Source organism: Dendrobates tinctorius, unplaced genomic scaffold, assembly GCF_039654945.1.
Source record: "Dendrobates tinctorius isolate UK_male_01 unplaced genomic scaffold, ASM3965494v1 ptg000120l, whole genome shotgun sequence".
Lineage (NCBI taxonomy): Eukaryota > Metazoa > Chordata > Amphibia > Anura > Dendrobatidae > Dendrobates > Dendrobates tinctorius.
Window position 1 is genome coordinate 445,498 of NW_027361788.1, and position 23,057 is coordinate 468,554.

Genomic DNA, 23,057 nt, shown 5'->3' on the forward strand with positions numbered 1-23,057 from the left:
TTTTTCTTTCTCATGTCTTTAAATGCTTCATTTGTCTTATTAATTTTAAGGAATTCATTTTGAAGTGTCATCTAATAATTAAATTCCGGCACATTGGTTACGTATCCAGAGACAATGGAAATCTTCAAAGGGTTGTCCGGGCTTACATCACATTTTAGTTTTGTACATCGGTCACCATGATAATAGTAATGAATTAACTTATTAATTTATATGTACTGAAAACAAACTGTACTTTTATGTCTGCCGCCGCTCAGCCCGAAGTCTCGCTGTACAATCTATGGGGTGTACAGAGGGAGGAAGGCGGAGGTCATATATGGCGTGCATCATAGAGGCAGTGTTCACACACAGAACATAAAAGGTGCAACTTTTTTTTTTTTTAATTTTAACAAATACCATTCACATGGCATGCAGATTTATCCTCTCGCCTGATTCCTCATATTAGGATATATCTTTGCAAAAGTTTGGTTAGTCTTTATGAACTCATATTTTACCCACTGACACCTTACCTTCCCTGTCTGTGCTTGACCATGAGTATTTCTGGAAGGGCTTATTAGATGGGAGAGGGTCCATTTGCAAGACTTTGTATATTTGTCCAAAAGCTAATAAACGCAGAGCGTGCTGTGATGGAAGAGATGGAAAATGTTTAAGAAAAGTTACAGTTATTAATAATTAAAAGTATTTAAAGGGTTATCCCTAACGCCTTTATATTTGGATATTGTCGGATAGAGCTTGTGAAAAACGTTTTTGCAATTTACTGCTTTTTAAAATTTGCAGCCGGTCTTGAGATATTAACACTTTTATTTTGTTTATAGCTCATTGCCTAGACTGACCACCGCTGCTGTCTAGCTTGTAAGTACTACACTGAAGTTGGCTAGGATAAGCAGGTAACGGCATGCTCCAGCGATCCCAGCCATCTTCAAAACAGTGTTGAAAAGCTCTATAGAGAAAAGATCTTGTAAGCACTGGGTAAGTTCTGCTGTCTAGCAGTGGCGGTCGGTCTTCAATGCATCAAGCTGTAAACAAAAGTGTTAATATCTCAAGAACAGTTGAATATTTTAACAAGCTGTAAATTTCAAAATTGCTTGTCTGACTATACCAGTTTATAAAGATGGGAATAACCTTTTAATCATTTTCTAATGGATTGCAACAAATATTCCGGAGTTTACAAAAAGCATAAAAGTAAAATCTGTTAATCAATACAAATATCTACTGAAATAGTAGCACGATCATAGCAGTCAGCTCAGAGGTACTGTACCCCCCCCCTCCCGCACTACCTGCAGCTGAGTCAGTAACCACACTTATGTCTTCTGTGCTGAAAAGTTTTTTTGAGCACAACAGTCATAAGTGTGACTCCTCTCCGGATTACAAGAGCTGATAGAAAGGTTTGTAATGTGACGCAGCTAAGCTCAGATGTGCTGTCCCTTACCCTACACGGACCTTATCTGAAAGGTGTAAGTCATCTGTACTCTATACTTTCTAATCATGAAGGAGGTGAGACCAGGAGATCAACTCTGTATCCTTACATCTCACACACTGAGAAACCTAAGCTATGGTGTGTGTTGTGGTGTGTTCTTCCTCTAGGATGTTGCTTCCTGCTTACAATTGGTCAACTAATATAGAAAGATTTCCACGCCCCCATAGAAAACTGTCTGATTACACCAACTAGGACTTAACAAAAGGTAACTCATCAGGTGCCAAATACTATGATTGATAATAACTCTGCAAGATAGAAGAAATTAAAAAAACAAAAGCTATGTTTTATTCCGCTTTGCGGCCACTAATATATCATGCATCCAGTCCAATGTGAAATATTTTGTGTCTTTTAAAGGTTCTCTTTAAAAGAAGCAACCAAAGAATGAACATGTGGACAGCAACGTTGTTTTTACATTGCTATGCATCATGTTCTTTTTTCATGGCGGTATTATGGTGCTTTTTCAGGCGGATTCATGTGCACACTCTTAGAAAAGCTCTTGGCATTGTTGAAGGCATCACGCTGCCCAATATCTAACAGCATAAATAATCCTTTCAACATGGAGTAGTCATAGACCGAGTAGAATGGATGTATCGTATATCTACTCTTAGAAAGAAGCCAGTTGTTACAAATGGGAAGGATTCTATATAGGAATTATTATGCAATAGAAGGGAGCGCTGATATCTTGTCCCATAAATATGTGTCCTCCTCTGGCTCATTTCCAATGACAGTGAAGGAAGCCAAAGATCTCATCCAAGACTGACGGACAGTTGTTTTCTCAGCAATGGAAGCATTTAACAACCCGAAAAAAAATCTAGAAAACAACAGGTCTCGGAGAGTGAACTGCACCGCCGAGCAACTAATGTGTCATTCATGCAGATGGTCTCTATCTTGTAAAAGTGGTTTCTTAAGAAGAAATTTCTTGAAAGACATTAGCTACAAAATTCCTTAATGACATGATATAGCAGCAAATGGTTTCAAGTATTTTGTATCACTGGATCTCAGACCGTTCTTTTAATCGCTGTCCAAAAGCCCCCGCTGCTTGATTCTGAGAAGATGAGAATGACACCAGATCCGTCTCATTGGGTTTCGCAGTTGCACAAATGAAAGATTGGTTGCAGCAGGGCAAAAGGTTCCAGTAATAGATTACTACGCGATGCCTAGTAGAAAGAGACTTCTCCTAAGACCTGCAAAATATATACAGTTCCAGAGAAAGGCTGACGCATTGTATTGGTGACCCCGAAGACCAGGAATAAAGCAGAATCAGGACAACTTCACAGTCAGCTTTGAAGTCATCTACAATGCCGGTGGAGTATCGCACCTTTTTTCATCCTGACATTTATAAGGTGACAAAGTAGCTCCTGAGGTCACCATCTTCTGGGTGAAACGGTTGGCACACAGAAGAACTTTCACAACTACACGTGGGATTAGGTTCATAACTGGCTGCAACCACCTTCATAAACAGCAAAAACATGTACATCACTGTGCAAAATGCCAAAATTAATCCTCATCCATCTGGCTACTGAACTTTCCATGGCCCTCACTGTGAGCTTAGTGCCCAGCAAATTAATCCATACCACTTCTGTTGGTGATTATGACTGCCCACCGACCTTGGCACAGCCTGTCTCTGAGACTGCAAGCCATCATACCAGCACTACTTTTTTAAAGGATTTATTAGGCAGCCCCTCTCAGAGATGGGTGGAGAGGGAGCCCACCCTCCTCTTCAACACGCAGGGTAATAAGTCATTTCCTACTAACTATGGGTTAAAAAAAAAAATCTGTAACCAAATTAACCTTTTATTTGAAATGAGCAAAAAATGTGATGATTTGACAGGTTAATAAAACTGGAGGCGCCTGTGACTAAAGTCGTCAGTTTAAGGGATGGTGTCCGAAACCTCCAGCCTGAGATCAGACCCCCACCGTGTGAGCCCTGGCGATCACAATGTATGGACTGCGCTGCTGAATACGCGAGTGCTATAGACACGGCCGGAATATATAAATAAATGAACGGGCGGCGTGCGTTTCATTACCTGTGCACTCTGCGTGATCTCCTCTCTCTCTTTCGCGGTCATGTAGGCCAAGGCATCTGTGGGTTCTCTTTCACATGGATCATGTAGACCGGGCCCTCCTGTATTACACACATACAATCTAATTATGGAGGGTGGTGTCTTACATCCATTGCAATTAACCTAGAAGCATTTTCCAAATAAGAGAAGCGTGAACTCGCTACAATCCAAAAATGTAAAGTTCTACATTATTTTCCTAAAAATCTGTCTATTTTTTTCCAATCAACTGCTCCCTAAGTAGCTGCAAGAAGTGGAAACAAATGTGTTTATAAGGGAATCATCAGGTTTTTGCTATGTAATCTGAATTAGTGACAGAGAACCTGATTCCAGCGATGTATCACTTCCTGGGCTTCTTGGTGCAGTTGTGTTAAATTCCCTGTTATATCTGCTGCAGATGTAGCAGTTCTCGTAGTGCTGAGCTCTGTATAACCCCACCCACTCCATTGATTGGCGTATTTCTGCCTATGCACAGTGTAAACAGAAATCTGTCACTCAGCGATAGAGGCTGCAGCAGTCATAGTGGCCTATGTGTATAGTGAGTCCGTATAGGTAAACACAAGCCCCCCATACAATCCACGAGACTACTGCATGGCAGCCAAATCTATATTGTATTGGATAAAAGGATTTTTGATGAATGCAAGTTATAGCATATCAAATGGCTATAAAATGGCGAATGGTCGGGCTCCAGCTGCTAGGGCCCTTCACATCCCAAGAACAAGGGGATCTGGGTCAGTCTCCTTTAAAGTGAAAGGAAGAAAATATGAGAAAAGACTGTTCTTTGTCATGATGGTGACCCCAGCAATTCAGACTTAACGGCGCACCTTCACCATTGATGTGACAGAATATATACGGTATTTAGCGGTGGAGATTACTGGAAACTGAATCTCTTCCATGCTGTCTTTAGGACATCACTTTGTACTGCTTACATCCTTTATGCATCATTAGAGCAGTTTTTATATTACAAAGTCCCAATAAACTTTAAATTTAAGACTTGTGTTCAGCAAGAAAAATAGCATATAAGTGGCTTGATATCAGAACATGATCATATGGAGTACAGCTGATGGCAGTGATGGGTCAGCATCTGTGTCTCACCAACTCTGGGGATAAGCTGCTGCAACAGATCGTTCAAGACTCTACTTTTGCGCAGACTATTTTCTTGCCATCATCTGCATTGGTATCATAACCATATGGAGTACAGATGATGGCAGTGATAGATAAGCCCCTGTCTCCTCCTCAGCCCAACACTTAGAGGAGGACAGACAAGAGCTGACTCATCACTACCATCATCTGTACTCTATATGGGTATGATATCAATGCAGATGATGGCAAGAAAATAGTCTGGTCAACAGTAGATTTCTGAAAGCCACTTACTTGCATTTTTTTTTTTACAGGAATAAAGACAAATCCCCTAATAAAGTGATTTGCAGAGACTCCGCAGATGCAAGGAGGAAAGACTCTGAGGAGCTGTCAATCAGGCTACGAGGGTGGAGAATTAGCAGCAGGAGCAGGGAGGAGGGTCAATGAGGCTAGGTGGGTGGAAATTCAGCAGCTGATGGAAGAAGGAAAAGCGAGGATTTATCGGTAAGGCTAGGTCAATGGAAATTGAGTTCAAACTTTTTAAAATGATTATATTGTAATTTCTGCGTTTGCCTATACAAATTTAAGCATTTATTCTGTTTGTTTCAATTTATTCATGATTCTTGATCTATGATGTCATATCTCCAATTTTAAGGGTGTGTGTATATATACTATATATGAGATGGTGGTCCGATTATATCGCATCGGGTATTCTAGAGTCTCTGTTAAAATAAAGAATAGTTATATACTCACCTTCCGACGGCCCCCGGACTCTGTCTCTCCTCTCCATGCTCCCAGCATCTTCCGGTCCCAGTAATGCTTTGCGCGAAACACCGCCGATGACGTTGCGCTATCGCGAGAGTGACGTCATCTCCGGCCCTTCTCGCTAAGCATTACAGGGACCGGAAGATTCTGGTATTGTACGCAAGATACACCCAGAGCTGCCGTCACTGTTCTGCTGTTACCTAATGTACTCCTGTTACACCCAGAGCTGCAGTCACTGTTCTGCTGTTACCTAATGTAGTGTACTCCAGTTACACCCAGTGCTGCTGTCACTGTTCTGCTGTTATCTAATGTATTGTACTCCAGTTACTCCCAGAGCTGCAGTCACTGTTCTGCTTTTACCTAATGTATTGTAGTCCAGTTACACCCAGAGCTGCAGTCACCGTTCTGCTCTTACCTAATGTATTATACTCCTGTTACAGCCAGAGCTGCAGTCACTGTTCAGATCTTACCTAATGTATTGTACTCCAGTTACACCCAGAGCTGCAGTCACTGTTCTGCTGTTACCTAATGTATTGTACTCCAGAATATGTAAAGGACTGTGCCTGTGTAATGAGCGACGCAGCAGTGAAGCCTTTAACGGCTGTAATGTGCCTGTACAATAAGCAATGCAGCAGTGTTGCCGCGACGACCAAGCAACTGTCACTGATTGGTCGCGGCCTAACTGCCGCGACCAATCAGCAAGGCGGGATTTCCATTACAGACAGACAGAATTAGACAATTATATAGTAGATATATATATATATATATATTAAAAAGTGTGTATGTCTGCACTTCATTTCTTCTGTTTTCAGCCTCACACTACAGCCAGGACACTTTGTGGGAAAAGCCTGCTAATGTGTTGTAGTAAAACAACATCCTAATGACCCTGATCTTACCAGGCAAAATGATGCCAGATGCCAGACACTCCATGACTCTGCGCAGCGCTTCCCCCGCACCCAGGGGTCGGTTACACGTTCCTATTGCTTTTTCACATATGATTTCTAGCGGCTGAGAAAAAAAAAACGGTTGAGTTGTTGAGATCAGACCTGTGGAGGACTGAGGACAAGATTACTGACTGTAAGATTCCTTATAAAATCTTGTGTTTAATGCAAATAAACAATCAGGATCCTGGGGGGGGGGGTGATAACTGCTCCGTTATTTTAGATCTATGTAACCTTATGGTATAATATAAATGTAACCCTGTTTAAACAATGCACCAACAATTATTTAACGCCTATTGGATCCCACCCGTTCCCCCGCGGACCTCCAGAGACAGACTCACCCATCCTTTCAGCTGCGCCCAGGTGGGGACTCTGTTGCACAAATCGCGCAGAATGCGGAGCACAATTACACATGATTTTAATCCGTTTGCTCTTGCCTGGAATAGACAAAATGGTTCCAGTTCTGCTGCCGTGTTCAACTCTTTAATCTTAACCTACAAAAGGCCTCGGACAGATTCTTTAATGTGATTACTGAGTAGTAAATGATTAAAATTCATGCAAAGAAAGTTACAGAATGGCAAAACATCCGTGTTTAGAGGAGGTCAGGCTTTACGGTATATGGAACGGAAAAGCTTCATGTAAAGATTGCTTTTGTAGCCTCATGATAATGATGTGACAGGTGACGCTACCATACCTACACCCATCTGGACAGCGGTAGTGCCACCCGTGGGTACGCTCGTGCCGTGGTAAATGGCGAAAACTGTATTGGCTGTAAGCGGTTTTCCCCCACGTGGGTGGTACTGCCGATAGGCAAGCGTGACTCGGAAGTAAATCTAAAATGACGTACTACTCAGATCTTATCACAGTGGATTACAAAGTGCATGAATTCATGAGGTCGTAGAGAAGATTACATGAAAACCTCATAAGGCTACAATAACAATAAGGTAAGAACAAATAGCCAACCTGAAACCATTTGGCATGTCGCAGAGACGCCAAGGCGTTCAGGCATTTCTGCCTGTCCAATAAGTCCGGAGGATCTTTCATCGCAACATTTTCTACTGATAAGATGGGACAAAAAAAAAAGACAGATACAATTTGACCAAGGGGATTCTGTCACAGGAAGAGTATGGCAGCATCTGAACAAGCTAATAAGACTCCCAGAGAAACTGAATGGTTCACAAAGTGCACGGCGGTTATATTATCCAAAAAGGCCATTCAAGTAGTAATGTGCAACACAAAGCAAAGGAGGCATTCACTTCAGTTTACAAATCGATAACAGCTACGTACCATCTGGGGTCTTATTAAAAATGCACAACATGTTTCAGGACGCGGAAAATAGGCAGATAGCACTTCTCGACCGTCCCTGCAACAAAGTATTCCGGAATCTCTTCCCAAGTGTTTGGTAACTGGCTTTTTTTTAAAGAATAATATAAGTAAGTGAGTGAGTGAAACCATGTCCAGATGATAGGGGGAGATGGGACGTATGAGTGCGCCGCTTTAATATCGTTTAATACGGTTAGGTCCGCCCCGCAGCGAGGATAAAATGAAAGCTATAAATCTGTATGGTAAATATGAGCGGCCTCCAGCCATCAGATCCACCGATACTTCACCAGCACGAGAGGTTTTATCCGTCGGCCATTAGGGCAGGAGGAAAGGCAGGATCTAAAAGAAGGGTTACGTCAATGGGATAACCAGGCGGCCGGTGATGGATGTGTGTTAAGAGAGCTTAAAAAATAAAATGCATGTTGATATATAAGGTTTTTTCTTCTATTAGGACATAAGCTATGTGAGATAGACACTAGCCAACGCTGCATGGTCCAGCTAGATTTAGAAATCTTACAATGTGATGATAACAATGTAAAAAGGGAGCGCTGCTGAGCTCTGGTGTCAGCACTGAAGACTCGGGGAAGGGGAGTAAAACACAGTTTTGTTTTTTATCCATTTAATACTCTTTTTTTTTTATTTCTGACTTTTCCAAAAATCCACAGAGGCAAAAAAAACAAACAAAACTTAATTAATCATGGTTTGTTTTTTTGCAGATTCCTTTATGGAAATGCTGCTGATTTCACCCTTCAGATTGCAAAAGGGTAAGATCCACAACATAAATTGACATGTTGCATATCTCATATCCGCAGGGCAGGTCAATTTCCGCAGTGTTCAGATTAAAATCTTAAAACTGAATCCAAAACTCAGGTGCAATAATACAGAGCGGATTTGCATACGGAAAATATACAGCGTATCAGTCTCTAAAGGGAGAATTATATGCAGAGATGTCTTATATTGCATGAGGACGGTCTTTGGACTGCAAATAAGATTTGGTGGTATTAATGATCCAAGCTAATGGGAATCTGTCATCAAGTTTTTGCCACCTAATCTGAAAGCAGCATAATACAGGGACTGTGACCCTGATTCCAGCAATATATCACTTACTGGGCTGCTTGCTGTAGTTTTGATAAAATCATGTTTTCTCTGTTGCAGATCTAGCGGAACTCTGAATGCTGAGCTCTGTATAACCCCACCCGCTCCACTAACTGGCAGCTTTCTGCGTATCTACACATAAAACAACCAATCAGTGATGTGGGCGTGGCTATACAAAGCTCAGCATTAAGAGAACTGGTAGATCTGCGACAGAGAAAACTGTGATTTTATCAAAACTGCAGCAAGCAACCCAGTAAGTGATACATTGCTGGAATCAGGATCTCTGTTGCAACATTATGCTGTTCTCAGATGGGGGTATAACAAAAACCTGCTGACAGATGCCCTTTAAAGGTAGAAAAAAATGATGTGCTTTATGTTCCCACTTAGGAATATGGCGCATGACAAAGCACCACAGTAAAAAAAAAATTAATAAATAAAAAATCTGTATTATGTAATGTTCATTTATTTTTTTTCATTTTAGAACTGTTCTATGAGAAAATAATCTCATAGCGAAAATAAAAAAAAATGTTCTTCTGCACCGTCAAAATGCTATTAAAAAAAAAATTCTAATTACCTCATTTAACCCATGATAAAATATCACAGCAGAAAACCATAAATACAATAAAACAGCAGCATTTGTGAACATGCCCTAACCTAGTTTTCGGCTGGAAATGCACGTTGTAGAAGATCTCCGTCAGTATCAGTAAGGAGAGCAGTAGTAATTATTCTGCACTGGTGCGTTTCTCCATTCTTCAACATCCTTGGCTCAAAAATCTCCCAGGGGAAGCCCTTCACTGCATTGTATTGGGATCCTGACATGTTAAATGGACCCCAGTCTTTCTCTGATTCACGTGTATCTCTGAAAAGTGGGTTTTTTTGGGGGGTTACGTTCTTTTTTCCATTAATTACTATTTTGGTGAATGAAAAGAGAAATGCATAATCCAAAATTAAGTTTTGTAAAATCAATCTGACAGCAGGTATATGTTTCTAGATAAAGGAGGCTGCTGTATCGAGGTGACGCGTGCCATAAGATCCGCATAGATGCATGTGCTTCCCAATGAGTGCAGACATAAAAGAAGATGTGGATTTGATGCATTTATTTTGGGGAAAATGTCAGACTGTTTAATCTTTAGAGACTTGATTAGTGGCGTCTGCAAATTCCGATATTCTCCCTCGCTAATGAAGCTCGCAGGTTGATAGCGAAGACATCAAAATGAAATCCTGCCTTCTAAAAATGATCAAACGCTTTAGGACTCCATCCATTAATATTGCATTGTTTACAAAGCCAAAAAAAAGCCCCCATTGCTAAACATGCGGATTCTCCGTGTGCTACAGATGAGAAGTGTTTGGCCCCGGCGTCAGAAGTGCTACAGACATATTTTCCGCCCTGATGAACTCCGCAGCAGATGTTTGCATTGCATTGTTTCTTGTGAACATGTTCATAACGTCAGAGCTCAGATTAGACATTCCCGGCCCCCCTTAGGGGGAATATTGGCGCAGGTTTAAAGGTGCAGTCCAATGAATAAAATACACAGGGGTGCAGGTCAGGAATGGCGATGCCAGTTATGTGCTACGAGAACTTGGAGGACATGGGATAAATGCTTTGTGGTAGCAATAATTAAGACGTGACCATCTAGTATGGACCTTACAGAGGAGCAGAAGGTATGGAGTAACTCTCAGCTATGGGTTCTGGAAGATCTTACTGCCATTTATGGCATCCATTGGGGGGATTTAGTCTATGTTGTGGAAGTAAAGATGATGCAGACTATGACGTCACAGATCCCAAAAAGTCAGATGGACACCAAGTTAATATTGAAGTCAACTAAAACTGCAATAGCTATGTTCACATCAATATCAGAGGCGCGCCATTGTGGTCCGTCCAAAGATGGAAACACGGACATCTGAATTCAGATTTGAGCCCCTATACACATTAGACTGGCTTTGTCTGAACCCCCTGATATAGACAGTTTGGCTGACACTATGTGGGGACACTGCCAACTGATCGTTGGGGAAGATGTCAACTAGGTATGTCCAATTTCGACTTTGTTTTCCCATAGATACAATGTTCCAAACATGTCTGCCGGAGGCAGTCTCATAATTAACTATTTAGCTCTTGGTACGATCAAGCGATCCTGTGAATGCGGGATACAGCCAACATAGCTGTAAGGCAGAGCGGTAAGGCCTGTTTCACACATTCGTTTGTGTCCATCAGTCAAAATCCACCGGTTTGCAAAAAAAAACGGATCCGCCATTTTTCTTGGCGGATCCGTTTTTTTCCCATTGAGTTGCATTACCGGCGGATCTTGACGGATGGCCATCCGTTGGATCCGTTTTTTTTGCAGATCTGCCAAAATTTTGACGTCCGCCGACATGCCCAAACGGACCATGCAACGTTTTTTTGGGCGGCCGGATCCGCACTTCTCACTGCGCATGCCCGAAAGACTTCACTCAGCCGCAAATTTAACCCTAAACTCTATTCTGACGGCTGAAAAATCTCTCTCTCTCTCGGCAGCGGTTCCTTTAAAATTCTTCCTTTGACGGATCCGTTAAAATAATGGTCCGGTGCCAAATGTTGTGGTCAGTACAGGAACGGAACCGTTATCCGCCATTTTAGCGGATTTTGACTGACCAAAAAAACTGATGTGTGAAACAGGCCTAAGACACAGCATTGACATCTAATGTGCATAGGAGACTGTACTCATAGGCTTGGAGCAAAGTAGGTCCAAGTGCCAAGGTTATATTGATGATTAGATCTAGATGATCTTCTCAGTGTGAAGCTGGCCATACACATGAAATAGCTGGTGGACGAAGGTTCGTTTTGGCAGACAGACATCTCTCCCGAATTCCCCATACACATAGGTGCTCAGCTTGGCCGAGAACTCAGGTTTTCAACAAGGAGACACCTCCTTCCTGAAAACCAAGAGATTGGCTCTTGAAATTACCATACCCAATCCTTCTCTCTCCTAATATCATCTGTTGGTTGGAGAATTGGGAGACCTCCATACACACTTGATGGTTGACTGGTTTCGCCAAAATCGGCATGTTTGTAAAGTTTCATCTAATGTGCAGGGGGTATATACTCTTATAACTACCACTAATCACATAAAATAAAGTACAGAATTTATATCAAAGCACGTTTAAACTTTATTAATAGACAATGATTAACACAACTACAAAAGATAAAACAATCTAAACAAAACTAAAAGCCTAATAAAATGAAAAAGGGTAGTGTGGTCAGATTAGAAAATAGCATGAAGATACACTAAAAATCAGGCAGGATAAAAACTGACTGATGACACTGCCCCAGTACCACTTGAGGAAGCTGTACGCGAAACGCACGTCGGGATACTGGGCAGTGTGGTCAGATCAGTAAATAGCATGAAAATATACTAAAAATCAGGCAGTATAACAAAATAATAGGGGCATAGGAATATAGTCCTCACATATTACAGAAATATGGAGTTTATATAACTGCACAATAGTTAATAGTATAACACGTCCCTGAATATAGAGAACTGATACCAATTAACAATCCTATCACTTGGAGAGATAAATTTGAAGAGTTATGAGACCCCCTGCATTAGCTTTGATAATATGCTGAAGCATATTTCTACCATGTTCCATCATACATACTGCCTGATTTGTAGTGTATTTTCATGCTATTTAATAATCTGACCACATTTCTCTTTTGTTTGGGTTTTATGACTTTTTTGTCTATTGTAGCTGTTTTTAATAATAGTCTATTAATAAAGTTTAAACATACAATGATATAAATTCTGTACTCTACTTTATGTGGCTTGGTGTAGTTATTAGATTACGCATTGGTCGCTGTTACTCCTAAAATCTAATTAAATTAGGTTATTTTGAAGGGTTTAATTTCCAGTTTTGGCTACTAATGTGCGGGGGGGGGGGGGGCTTCTGATCAGAATAGAAGATCTGTTCAGTTGTACAAAGCTTGATCAGAAAATGACATCATTACTAGGATCATAGATCAGGTGGAAATTGAACGTAACTGTGGCAAAAAAAAAAAATCTCTCTTATGGCATGTCAATCAAATTCATACGAGGACTGACCAGTGGACCAGCTGATCCTGTGACCTGAATGGTCCAGAAAATAAAAAAAAAGTCAGATTGAAGGACTGCACCTTTAAACTGGAGGTCCCGGGCGTAGCTTGCGAAGCACATGGATTTAGTGGTTTCATTTCAATGTGAACATCTGCTCCAAGTTCACATACAAATTGGAAAGAAACTACAGTAAATGAGTGGTTATGAAGAACTGAAATCACAAGACTGAAAGGCTGCAAAAATGTGCTAATATACAGAAAACCAGAAATCATCACTTTTCGGGTATAGTAAAAGCATCTTTTGGGCGGTGAGACTGGTTAGAGGCACAATGGTTTTGAAGATCTAGACGGGCACTGGGAGCTGCAGAGCTGACATATTCCGCTAATCCTTCTAATAGATTTCCGGAGCTTGCATTGCAGATTGCAGGTGTGGAAATACAGGCTTAGCCTAGATAGGAAAAGCTACAATGCCACAGGCATCGGGGCAGCATTTCTAACCTAGCCTCGAAAGATCTGTGAAATAATGAGCGGCCGCTTACATGCATCGCCTTCTTCCTAAATGGCATTGGCAGGGCAGATAACACATTAATTATTACTCGTTACTCCTCTGATCTCTGGGCAGTCAGTGCATGCTATAGTTAAGCCTTCCTCCTCGCAAAATGTTAATTTCAAGCATTTAAAGCTTGTTTAACACTCATTAGAAAAGCCTATTATGTGTGGCGGGGTCCTGGAAGAGCAGTTTTTGTGTCACTCTGTCTCTGCCGTGGCTTGCAGCGCGAGAATATCTAGGGCAAATAGCACTAATGTGGAGAGTAGCCTTGCTCTGCCTCTTCCCCAACAATAACGTGATGTATGAATGGTCTGCCATGCGCTACACCAGCCAGCGGACTGGCCGGTGTGATGTGTTTGCAGTCTGGTATGTTTTAGCTAGCATTCTTGGCTCCCATCATTACAGCGCTTGTGATGCAACATGCTGCTACGGCTCTACCTCCCAGTGCACAGCTGGACATCAATTATGGGATGTCGCTCATTCATTACCCTCCAGAGCAGCATTTTTGTGCAGCCAGTCAGCAACCTGTGTGCAGAATCCTATCCAAAGTACAGATGAAAGGAACATGGGGTGAGGGCAAGAAGAAAACAGACTTGCATATCAGACTGTCTTGTACATTAACATCATTAGAATGAAGTGTCTTCATGCTCTGCTAGGAAGCTAGGCCCAAATTTGTTCACAAGAGGCATTTAAATTTTTTTTTTTTTTTTTTCGGATTATCAGCTCTTATGATCGGGGACCAGTTGCACATAGCCTGATTGTATCAAAGAAGAATATATTGGTCTCAAGTCTTTTACTCAATCCATGAACACCATCAGTCTATGCTTGAGCCTTAGTGTCATAAAACAAAAAAGTGTGCGACTTTGAAGTCACCCATGTAATAGCCTGTTGTTTTTAGGTCCAAAATTCAGTGCTGATGATTACTTTTTTTTTTTTATATAACGGTTAGTGCTCCAAATCCACTGCTTTAATTAAAGAGACTATTGTGATATCCTGGCACCACCACTAGAGGGAGCTCATTTCTGCTACAGCTCCATGCATAAACAGTATACAGTAAGGCTCCCTCTAGTGGTGGCCAGAGACAAATGGAGTATTGTGTTTTATGCATACTGAACTTAGTTTCAGGAAAAACGGCACTCTGACCCCTAATAAGTTCTATATATTGTGGAAGATTTGCAGCTTAGGCAAAAATGGGATCAATACAGTCAGACAGATGTTCGGACTTTCCTTTTCTTTAATGATGGTCTATAAAATTCATATAAAGCGTGAAATACTGACTATACAAGTGGCCCACTACTACCAAGCACCCATGTAAGAAGCACAGTGAGAAGAACTGAACCCTATGGCTATGTATGTATATACCTGATAATCTGATCCTCAGACCCTACAACGTGTCCTGCCTTCCCCAGAAGTCCCATAAATCTCTAGTGAGCGGATCCACCACGTCCTGAGTACAACAGAAGATGTGCAGGAAGGTCCCGTTACATAACAGAGCGAGCAGAATGAGATAATAATGAGGTCAGCCCATGAAGACACAAGCGTCATTCTGACTGCATGAAATACACACAGGACAGGTCCACTGCACCTACGCTGCTCGGTGTTGTTAGGATATAGATTAGCAGACTCAAAAACCATACCTGGGGAAATATTGGTCAGTTATACCCATGCCATGATGGATGTGTGAATTGAGCCGTTCTATAACATAGGGGAATACACATACCACGCCTGAGCACAAGGAGAGGAGTGTGGGTCGGGGCTGGAAATCATGCGGCTATTGCTATCGAAGCTTTTACATTTTTGGGGCAAACCGCAAATTCTTGGTGAAGCTTTCTTAGATCATTTCCACCCAAAATCTAAAATATTATCGTTTCATTCTTCAGTCATAGGCATTCCCCCGATATATACCTCCAACATAGGCTTCTGTCACGGTATAGACCACTGACTCCGAAAAAAGTATAGGCCGATTCTGCGTAAGAAAATGCAGAGGACACTCGCGTGTGTTAAAGTCTGCATAGCGTCATAAAGCGTACCTCTAGTTTCACAACATATTATTGTGCAGGACATAATCAGTTAGCAATTTGTGCTGATGACCGGCAGCACGGACCGCCCAAAATTTGCGCTGCAGGTTGGACTAAACTATGCAGCACCCTGCTCCTTGCTTGTAAGGTGCGGTCTTCAGTGCAGGAGCAAGCTTGGTAAAATCCTAGGATGCTCGCTCCTGCTTGGAAGTCAGCAGCTGGAGAAGGACGCTGCTAGCTTAGTGTCTCCGCAGCACAACATCAGTCGGTCCGTGCCGCGGGGTATGATCAAAAATTGAAAAATGAAAAAACTGATAGGAACGCTCTGTGGCTCCAACGTTCATCACAGGAAGCTTGTCCCAACCTGACGTTTTTAGCAGGACTGGTCAACCATCGGATGTGTATGGGGCCTCCCGACTGTGTGACCGAAGGGCTGGGCATGTTGAATTTCAACACTCGATCGTTCTGTTCTCCATTAGTAAGGTGTTCTCAGCAAATAAGCTCAATTATCAATATTGCATTCATTAAAATGGTACGCAAAGACCTTTCCATTCACTTAAAGGCTTTTCAGCGGGGATTTTGAAGATTCGCTCCAAAATTCGCATACATTTTTGTTCTTAATTCTCTTTGCTGTGGATTTTTTGAGCTGAACTGCTTCAAGATTCTTGTTAGAAAGCTCTATGTGAACATGGCCAAGAAAAGTGGTTGGGAGTAGAGTCTACATTCACACATCCATGTAACAGACCCGTGTGTTGTCAGCCTTTTTCTCTTACGGCACGCGGATCCATAGATATTCACTGATCCATACACACATCTGTCTTAAAAAATGGATCAGAGTCTCCGGCCCGTGAGACTAAGAGCATGGCCCACTCTCATCCGCTGTTGGATCATACTCAGCCATTAAAGTCAATGGGGCTTAGTGTAAAATAGATGGAACACGGAATACAGACTTTGTGCTGCAGAATTTCGTCCGAGAATCATGTTTTTCCCAGATCCATCGTTAAGGGTCAAAGGATCAATTAAAGTTCTGACAGTCTTTGTGTAAACGAATGAGAAGGAATTAGGATGCAACGCTGAGGCAAAACGGATGTAAAGAGAAGACACGGCTGTGTGAATGTAGCCTCAGTGACATGTCCAGGAAGCACAGCACTACAGTGTGCACACATTGGATGATGCACAAAGGCCACAATAATTGCTCCGAATTTAAAGAGAATGTATTGGTGATTAGTTTTGAATTTCATTAATGCAAAAAAGAAAAAAAATACCCGCACAATAAGCTGATTTTACTACATTTTGGGCAAAACAGCAGCAAAATCTGCATTTTTTATATGTGCAAATGACATGCTATCCAATGGATATGTTTGGCTGTCAAAGTCTGCAGTATGTAGCTGAAATTTAGCAAAATCTCATCTACATTTCTGCTGCTGTGGAATTTCCGTGGCAAAATCTGTTTGGAAATCCGCAGCAAGATAGGTCTCTCGTTGTGAGGCAAAAAAGGGGGCACGATTCATAGTGCAAGCAATGAAGATCGGTGCCAACTATCAGCCCTGGGTAGGCGACTGGAGTAGTATGTGCATTCCCCTAGTAATGTCTGTAGCGTTAATCATTGGTGGTCCAGGATGCCTCATAGATGGTCCTGTTGACCTTCCTAACTGACCAACATTTGACACTGTATAGCTGATGTTTGTGGGAAGGACAGAAAGTAGAGGGTGGGGGCTAGAAAGATGGGAGGAGCGACAGGGAGTCCATCTTGCCCAGGTGGGCCGGCTGCCTCAGTTGACATGACAGAGTGTGGCCTGTTGGTCAAAGGTCTGACATAGGTCCAGTGTTGCTTGGCAAGTTTGTAGGGACAGGCTTGGGAAGCTGAAGCAAATATTACAGACCATAAAATGAAGAGGAATGGGGAAGGATGGGGGAGAAGAAAAAAAAAAAAAAAAAGAGGAAAAAAAAGAAAATCATGACCACATTAGTACTATGTTACGTATGACTTACCCAACCTCATAGCTGCTACAAGCACATTAAGAAAGGGCTGAATTCGTATTGGCTAAGGAATGAATAAAAGGTTATGTGATATAGCAGTAGACGGCTCGGGAGGGATATGCTACCATTCACACTAACGGTCATGTTACTTTAGGGCCCAGAACCAGCACTGAGGTTGTGTAGCAGAATCTGTTCAGTACCACAAAAAAAATGAAAGACTTTAAAAAGACAAAATTACGTAACAGCGTTTACTATCTGAAACTGATCGATACATGGTGTCAATGTGCATCTCAGAAACCAGCGACTGGATGAGGAAGAAGGAAAGCAGGCGACAGTCATCTACACGTAAGGATGGACCTCTAAGCGCTAAACCACCCGCTCCTCACAACATCCGACAGAAGAAAGCCCAAGTACCTCCACCTGCTCGCTCCTCCTCTTCTCGGAACGAGGGGGAAGTTAGGATCACTTTAAGGGTTAACTTGGGCTCCTTTGAGTTCTGTATGATCATGGATGCGTCCTCCATGGAGTGCTCCACCTGGTACGCCTCCTCTGTCAGTTTCTAAATAAGAAGAAAGAAGGTTAAACCAGGCAAACAACCGGCAGCAAAAAAACTCAAAAAGTGGACACCAGGCAAGATAGAACAGCGCTAACAATGAAGACATGAAGGCACCCCTGGTGGGAAGGGGGAATTGGCCTAGACTGGAGTTTCTTTTAAATCAGACTGGTGAGCTCTACTAACATGTCCGTTTTGGTTAATATTTACATTCACCCATAGAACTTTTTATTTTTTTTGTTTTTTAAACAAGCTGTGTTTTTCTGTTATTCATCCTGGAAAAGTCCAACAGCTGCAAACTTGGCCTAAGGGAACTATATTGAGCGGTTTTAATTGCCAGAATTTGTTAAAGGGAATCTGTAAAGCATGTTTTTGCAATATAATCCGAGAGCAGCATGTTGTAGGGGCAGAGACCCCGATTCCAGCGATGTGTCACTAACTGGGCTTCGTGACCCAATTTTGATATAATCCCCGTTTTCGCTGATGCAGATCTAGAAGGTGTCTGAATGCTGAGCTCTGTCTAGCCCCGCCCACACCACTGATTGGCCACTTTCTATTTACACTGTGCGTAAGCAAAAATCTGTCAATCAGTGGTGTAAGTGAGGCTCAAAATTCAGAGAACTGCTAGATCTGCAGCAGAGAAAAAGGTGATTTTCATCAAAATTACAGCAAGCAGCCCAGTAAGGGACACATCACTAGAATAAGGGTCTCTCCTCCTACATCATGCTACACTCATATTACATAGCAAAAACTTGCTGACAGATTCCCTTTAAGGCTACGTGCACACGCTGCGGAATGGGGTGCGGATGTGGCTGCGGTTTTACCTGCGGATTGCTCTGCGGTTTTGCCCTGCGGTTTTTCATCTCCACAATGGAGGAGATGGCAAACCGCTGCAGAATCTGCAGAAAGAATTGACATGTCAATTCTTTCTGCGGTTTCAAAACCGCGGAAAAACCGCGTGGAAAAATCCGCACCATCTGCACTGCGGTTTTGTATTCCCATAGGGAATAATGGTACTGTACACCGCAGCAAAAACTGCTGCAGACCCGCAGCGGCCAAATCCGCTGCGGAACCGCAGCAGAATCCGCAGCGTGTGCACACACCCTAATACTGCACTGTGTGCCCTCTAAGGATTGTATCTGCTCTTTTCCTGTAATCCTCCATGTTATGGTGATGTAAATATTGGTTGCTGTATTTCCCAAGTAAAATAGTTAGTTCTTCCATAATTTCTCCGTTCTCATAATTCTGCTGAAATCTACAACAGATGTTACCAATCTCTTTGTTAATGCCACTTTTACCTACAAACTATACAAAGATACAAACTGTGTAGAGATACAACTTATAGACAGGAAGAATTGTAATGCCTGTTTTCAACTGCATCATCTGTTCCCAGGTGGAAAAACAGAGGAACAGCACAATTTAGTAGAAAGGAGGCTCCAGATTTGTTTTAAGGGGAATGCGATTATTTTCTAAAACCCACTATACAAGCTGTAGATAAAATCGCTGAGGATGACGACACAAGACAGAGGCATAGCATCTATTCCCCCTCCAACCTCCAACTGGCTGTCATCTACCACCCCCCAGAACTAGCCATCTCCACCTTTCTCGACCACTTCACCACCTGGCTACTCCATTTCCTTTCTGCTGACATCCCCACCATCATCATGGGCGACTTCAACATCCCTATTGACACTTCCACCCCGGCTGTCTCTAAACTTCTGTCGCTCACGGTTTCCCTCGGCCTCACTCAATGGTCCTCTGCGACCACTCACAAAGATGGTCACACACTGGACCTTATCTTCACTCGTCTCTGTTCCCTCACTAATCTCAATAACTCACTCCTCCCCCTGTCTGACCACAACCTACTGACATTCTCTTCCCTCTCCTCTCCTACTGCGCAACACCCGCTCCATAAACTCGCTCACCCTCGCAGGAATCTCAAACACCTCAATTTACAATCACTCTCTGAGTCCTTTCTCCCTCTTACAGACATAGCTTCCCTTCATGACACAGATGCTGCTGCCACTTTTTATAACACCACAATAACAGCAACACTCAATTCGGCTGCCCCCCTCACGCAGACCAAAACTCGAACAATCAACAGGCAGCCCTGGCTGACCAAAGAACTGAGACGGGTTTCCAGGGCCGCTGAGCGGAGATGGAAGAGAACCCATTCTACTGAGCACTTCTATACAAGCAGTCCCTTGTCAGCTTTAAGTCCACGCTCTCTGCCGCAAAACAAACTTACTTTGCATCTCTCATATCCTCCCTGTCTCACAACCCTAAACAGCTCTTCAACACTTTCAATTCTCTCCTCCGTCCCACACCTCCTCCTCCCCCTCCTCTCATTTCTGCTGAAGACTTTGCCTCCTTCTTTAAGCAGAAGATCGACACGATCAGACAAAACTTTGGCCCGCAGCCCCCAATGCCCCTATTAGCCACTCAGCCCTGTTCTGCAAAAGCCAGCTTCTCCACCATGACAGAAGATCAGCTCTCCACCCTTCTGTCAAGATCACACCTCCCCACTTGTGCCCTCGACCCACTCCCGTCTCACCTCATCCCTAACTTGGCCACAGTCCTCATCCCATCTCTAACACACCTTTTCAACCTTTCACTAACAAATGGTGTCTTTCCCTCATCCTTCAAACATACCTCAATCACACCCATCTTCAAAAAGCCATCCCTTGACCAATCCTCTGTCTAACTATCGCCCAATATCTCTTCTCCCTTATGCCTCAAAACTACTGGAGCAGCATGTATATCTTGAACTGTCCTCCCACCTCTCCTCCTGTTCCCTCTTTGACCGGTTACAATCTGGCTTTCGACCACATCACTCAACTGAAACTGCCCTAAAGTCACTAACGACTCACTAACCGCCAAGAGCAAGCGACACTACTCTGTCCTCCTTCTCCTGGACCTGTCCTCTGCCTTCGACACCGTAGACCATTCCCTCCTGCTACAGACTCTCTCATCTCTTGGGATCACAGACCTGGCCCTATCCTGGATCTCATCATACCTAACAGACCGAACATTTAGTGTCTCCCTCTCACATACCACCTCCTCACCTCGCCCCCTGTCTGTCGGTGTTCCCCAAGGCTCTGTCCTAGGACCCCTACTATTCTCCATCTATACCTTCAGCTTGGGACAGCTCATAGAATCCCACGGTTTGCAGTATCACCTCTATGCCGATGACACGCAGATCTACCTATCTAGACCCGACCTCGCCTCCCTACTGACTGAAATCCCACAAAGTCTGTCTGCTATCTCAGCCTTCTTTGCTCGCTTTCTCAAACTGAACATGGACAAAACAGAATTCATCATCTTTCCCCCATCTCACTCTACCCCTCCACCAAACCTATCGATCAATGTCAACGGCTGCTCTCTTTCCCCAGTCCAGCATGCTCGGGTGCCTTGGGGTGATCCTCAACTCTGCGCTCTCTTTCAAACCACATATCCAAGCCCTCGCCTCCTCCTGCCGCCTCAAACTCAAAAACATTTCCCGGATCCGCTCATTCCTCTACCACGAAAAAGTGCATGCTCTTATCTCCCACCACGACTACTGCAACCTCCTACTCTCTTGCCTCCCCTCTAGCACTCTGGCTTCGCTCCAGTCCATCCTCGGTCTACTGAACCACAGCAAGACCTGCTCTACCCTCTCCTACTGTATCCTCACCCATCCCTGTAGACTGTGAGCCCTCACGGGCAGGGTCCCCTCTCCTTATGTACTTGTGTGTCCCTTGTTTTACACATGTTTATTATACTTGTCTATATTTCCTCTTTTCACATGTAAAGCGCCATGGAATAAATGGCGCTATATAAATGCATAATAGTAATAGCATCAGTTAGTGTAGGAAGAGAGCTGGCTGGCTTGTTTTTCTCTTTTTTTAATGGCCTTCTTCTTGATCTTAAGCCATGGTGACTTGATGAATGTTCTGTAGGAAGGTCAACCTTGTGCAAGCCTAGATAGGTCCACCAGGATCTTCCCCATAATCTTGATTGTATCAAGCCATAGGGTTACTGGTCTTCCTCTTCACCTTGTTCCTTCTATTCTTCCAACAATGATGTTTTCCAGTGATTTCGCTCTTCATATAATGATGTGTCCAAAGTAGGCAAGTGATAGTGTGGTGATCCTTGCTTCCAGTGACTTGTCTGGCCTGATTTGTTTGTTCTTCTTGCCATCCATGGTATTGGTAATATCCTTCTCCAGCACCACATTTCCAAGGCGTCAATTCTTCTTCTGTCTTGTTTCTTTGTCATCCAGGTTTCGCATCCCTATGTCACCACAAAACAGACCAGACTAAGTACCAGCCGTATCTTCATCACTAGTGAAAGGTTCCTCGATTTGAAGACCTTGTCCAGTGACTTCATTGTTGATTTGCCCATAGGTATTCTCTTATTGACTTCCGGTGTCTTCGCTACATCTTGCGTGATCATCGATCCATGTAGGTTGAAACTCGCTGCCGTCCATCTCAAATGTGTCCCGGTCGTACCTGGCAGTAGTCAATATCTCTGTCTTCTCTGTATTGAGTAACAGTCCCATGTTCGAGCTTTCCATCTTGGCACTCTAATAAATCCTTAATTCCATCTACGCTTGCGTATTTAAAATTGTTGATGATTTGTTCAGCAATTTTGGTTCCTTCTTTTCCGGCATGTCCAGCCTTCCTGAAAATAGCTTCTGCATATAAATTGAAGAGATATAGTGACAGCACGCAGCCTTGTCAACTCCTCGCTCTACTTTGCACCATGCTGTGTCACCATGGTCCGTTCGGACTGTTGCTTCATGGTTGATGTAAAGGTTTCTAACGAGGCTGATCAGATGGTTCGGCACACCCATATCCTTCATGGTATTTTAAAGTTTCCGGTGATCAACATTCGATGCTGTAGTCGATGGAGCAAAAATAGATCCCCTGGTAGCATTCTTTGGCCTTCTCCATTCTCCATCTAATGTTAGCAATCACATCTCTTGTTCATCTGCCTTTTCTGAATCCTGCTTGTTCCGCTGGCAGCTCTTTGCCAATGTAAGGCTATAACCGTCTGTGTAGGATCATCAGTAGTATACGTCTTACATATTATTATTACAGATATTTCTGTATCTTAGCTACAGAAATCAGCCAGCCACTTCATACACATCACAGATAACCAAAGTGGAGCTGAG

General features: G+C 42.9%; 1 protein-coding gene across 4 annotated transcripts in view; it reads right to left on the reverse strand.

Moving 5' to 3' along the window:
• Positions 1-23,057, reverse strand: part of STRBP (spermatid perinuclear RNA binding protein) — a 184,664-nt gene that overhangs the window by 50,979 nt on the left and 110,628 nt on the right. For all 4 annotated transcript variants that reach the window (XM_073590689.1, XM_073590692.1, XM_073590690.1 and 1 more), the window contains 6 exons: positions 17,764-17,908; positions 7,284-7,378; positions 6,662-6,757; positions 6,276-6,387; positions 3,502-3,599; positions 507-618 (listed from right to left, as the gene is read on the reverse strand). In XM_073590689.1, coding sequence (XP_073446790.1) covers positions 507-618; positions 3,502-3,599; positions 6,276-6,387; positions 6,662-6,757; positions 7,284-7,378; positions 17,764-17,908 — 658 coding nt within the window. The remainder of the gene's footprint in view (positions 1-506; positions 619-3,501; positions 3,600-6,275; positions 6,388-6,661; positions 6,758-7,283; positions 7,379-17,763; positions 17,909-23,057) is intronic.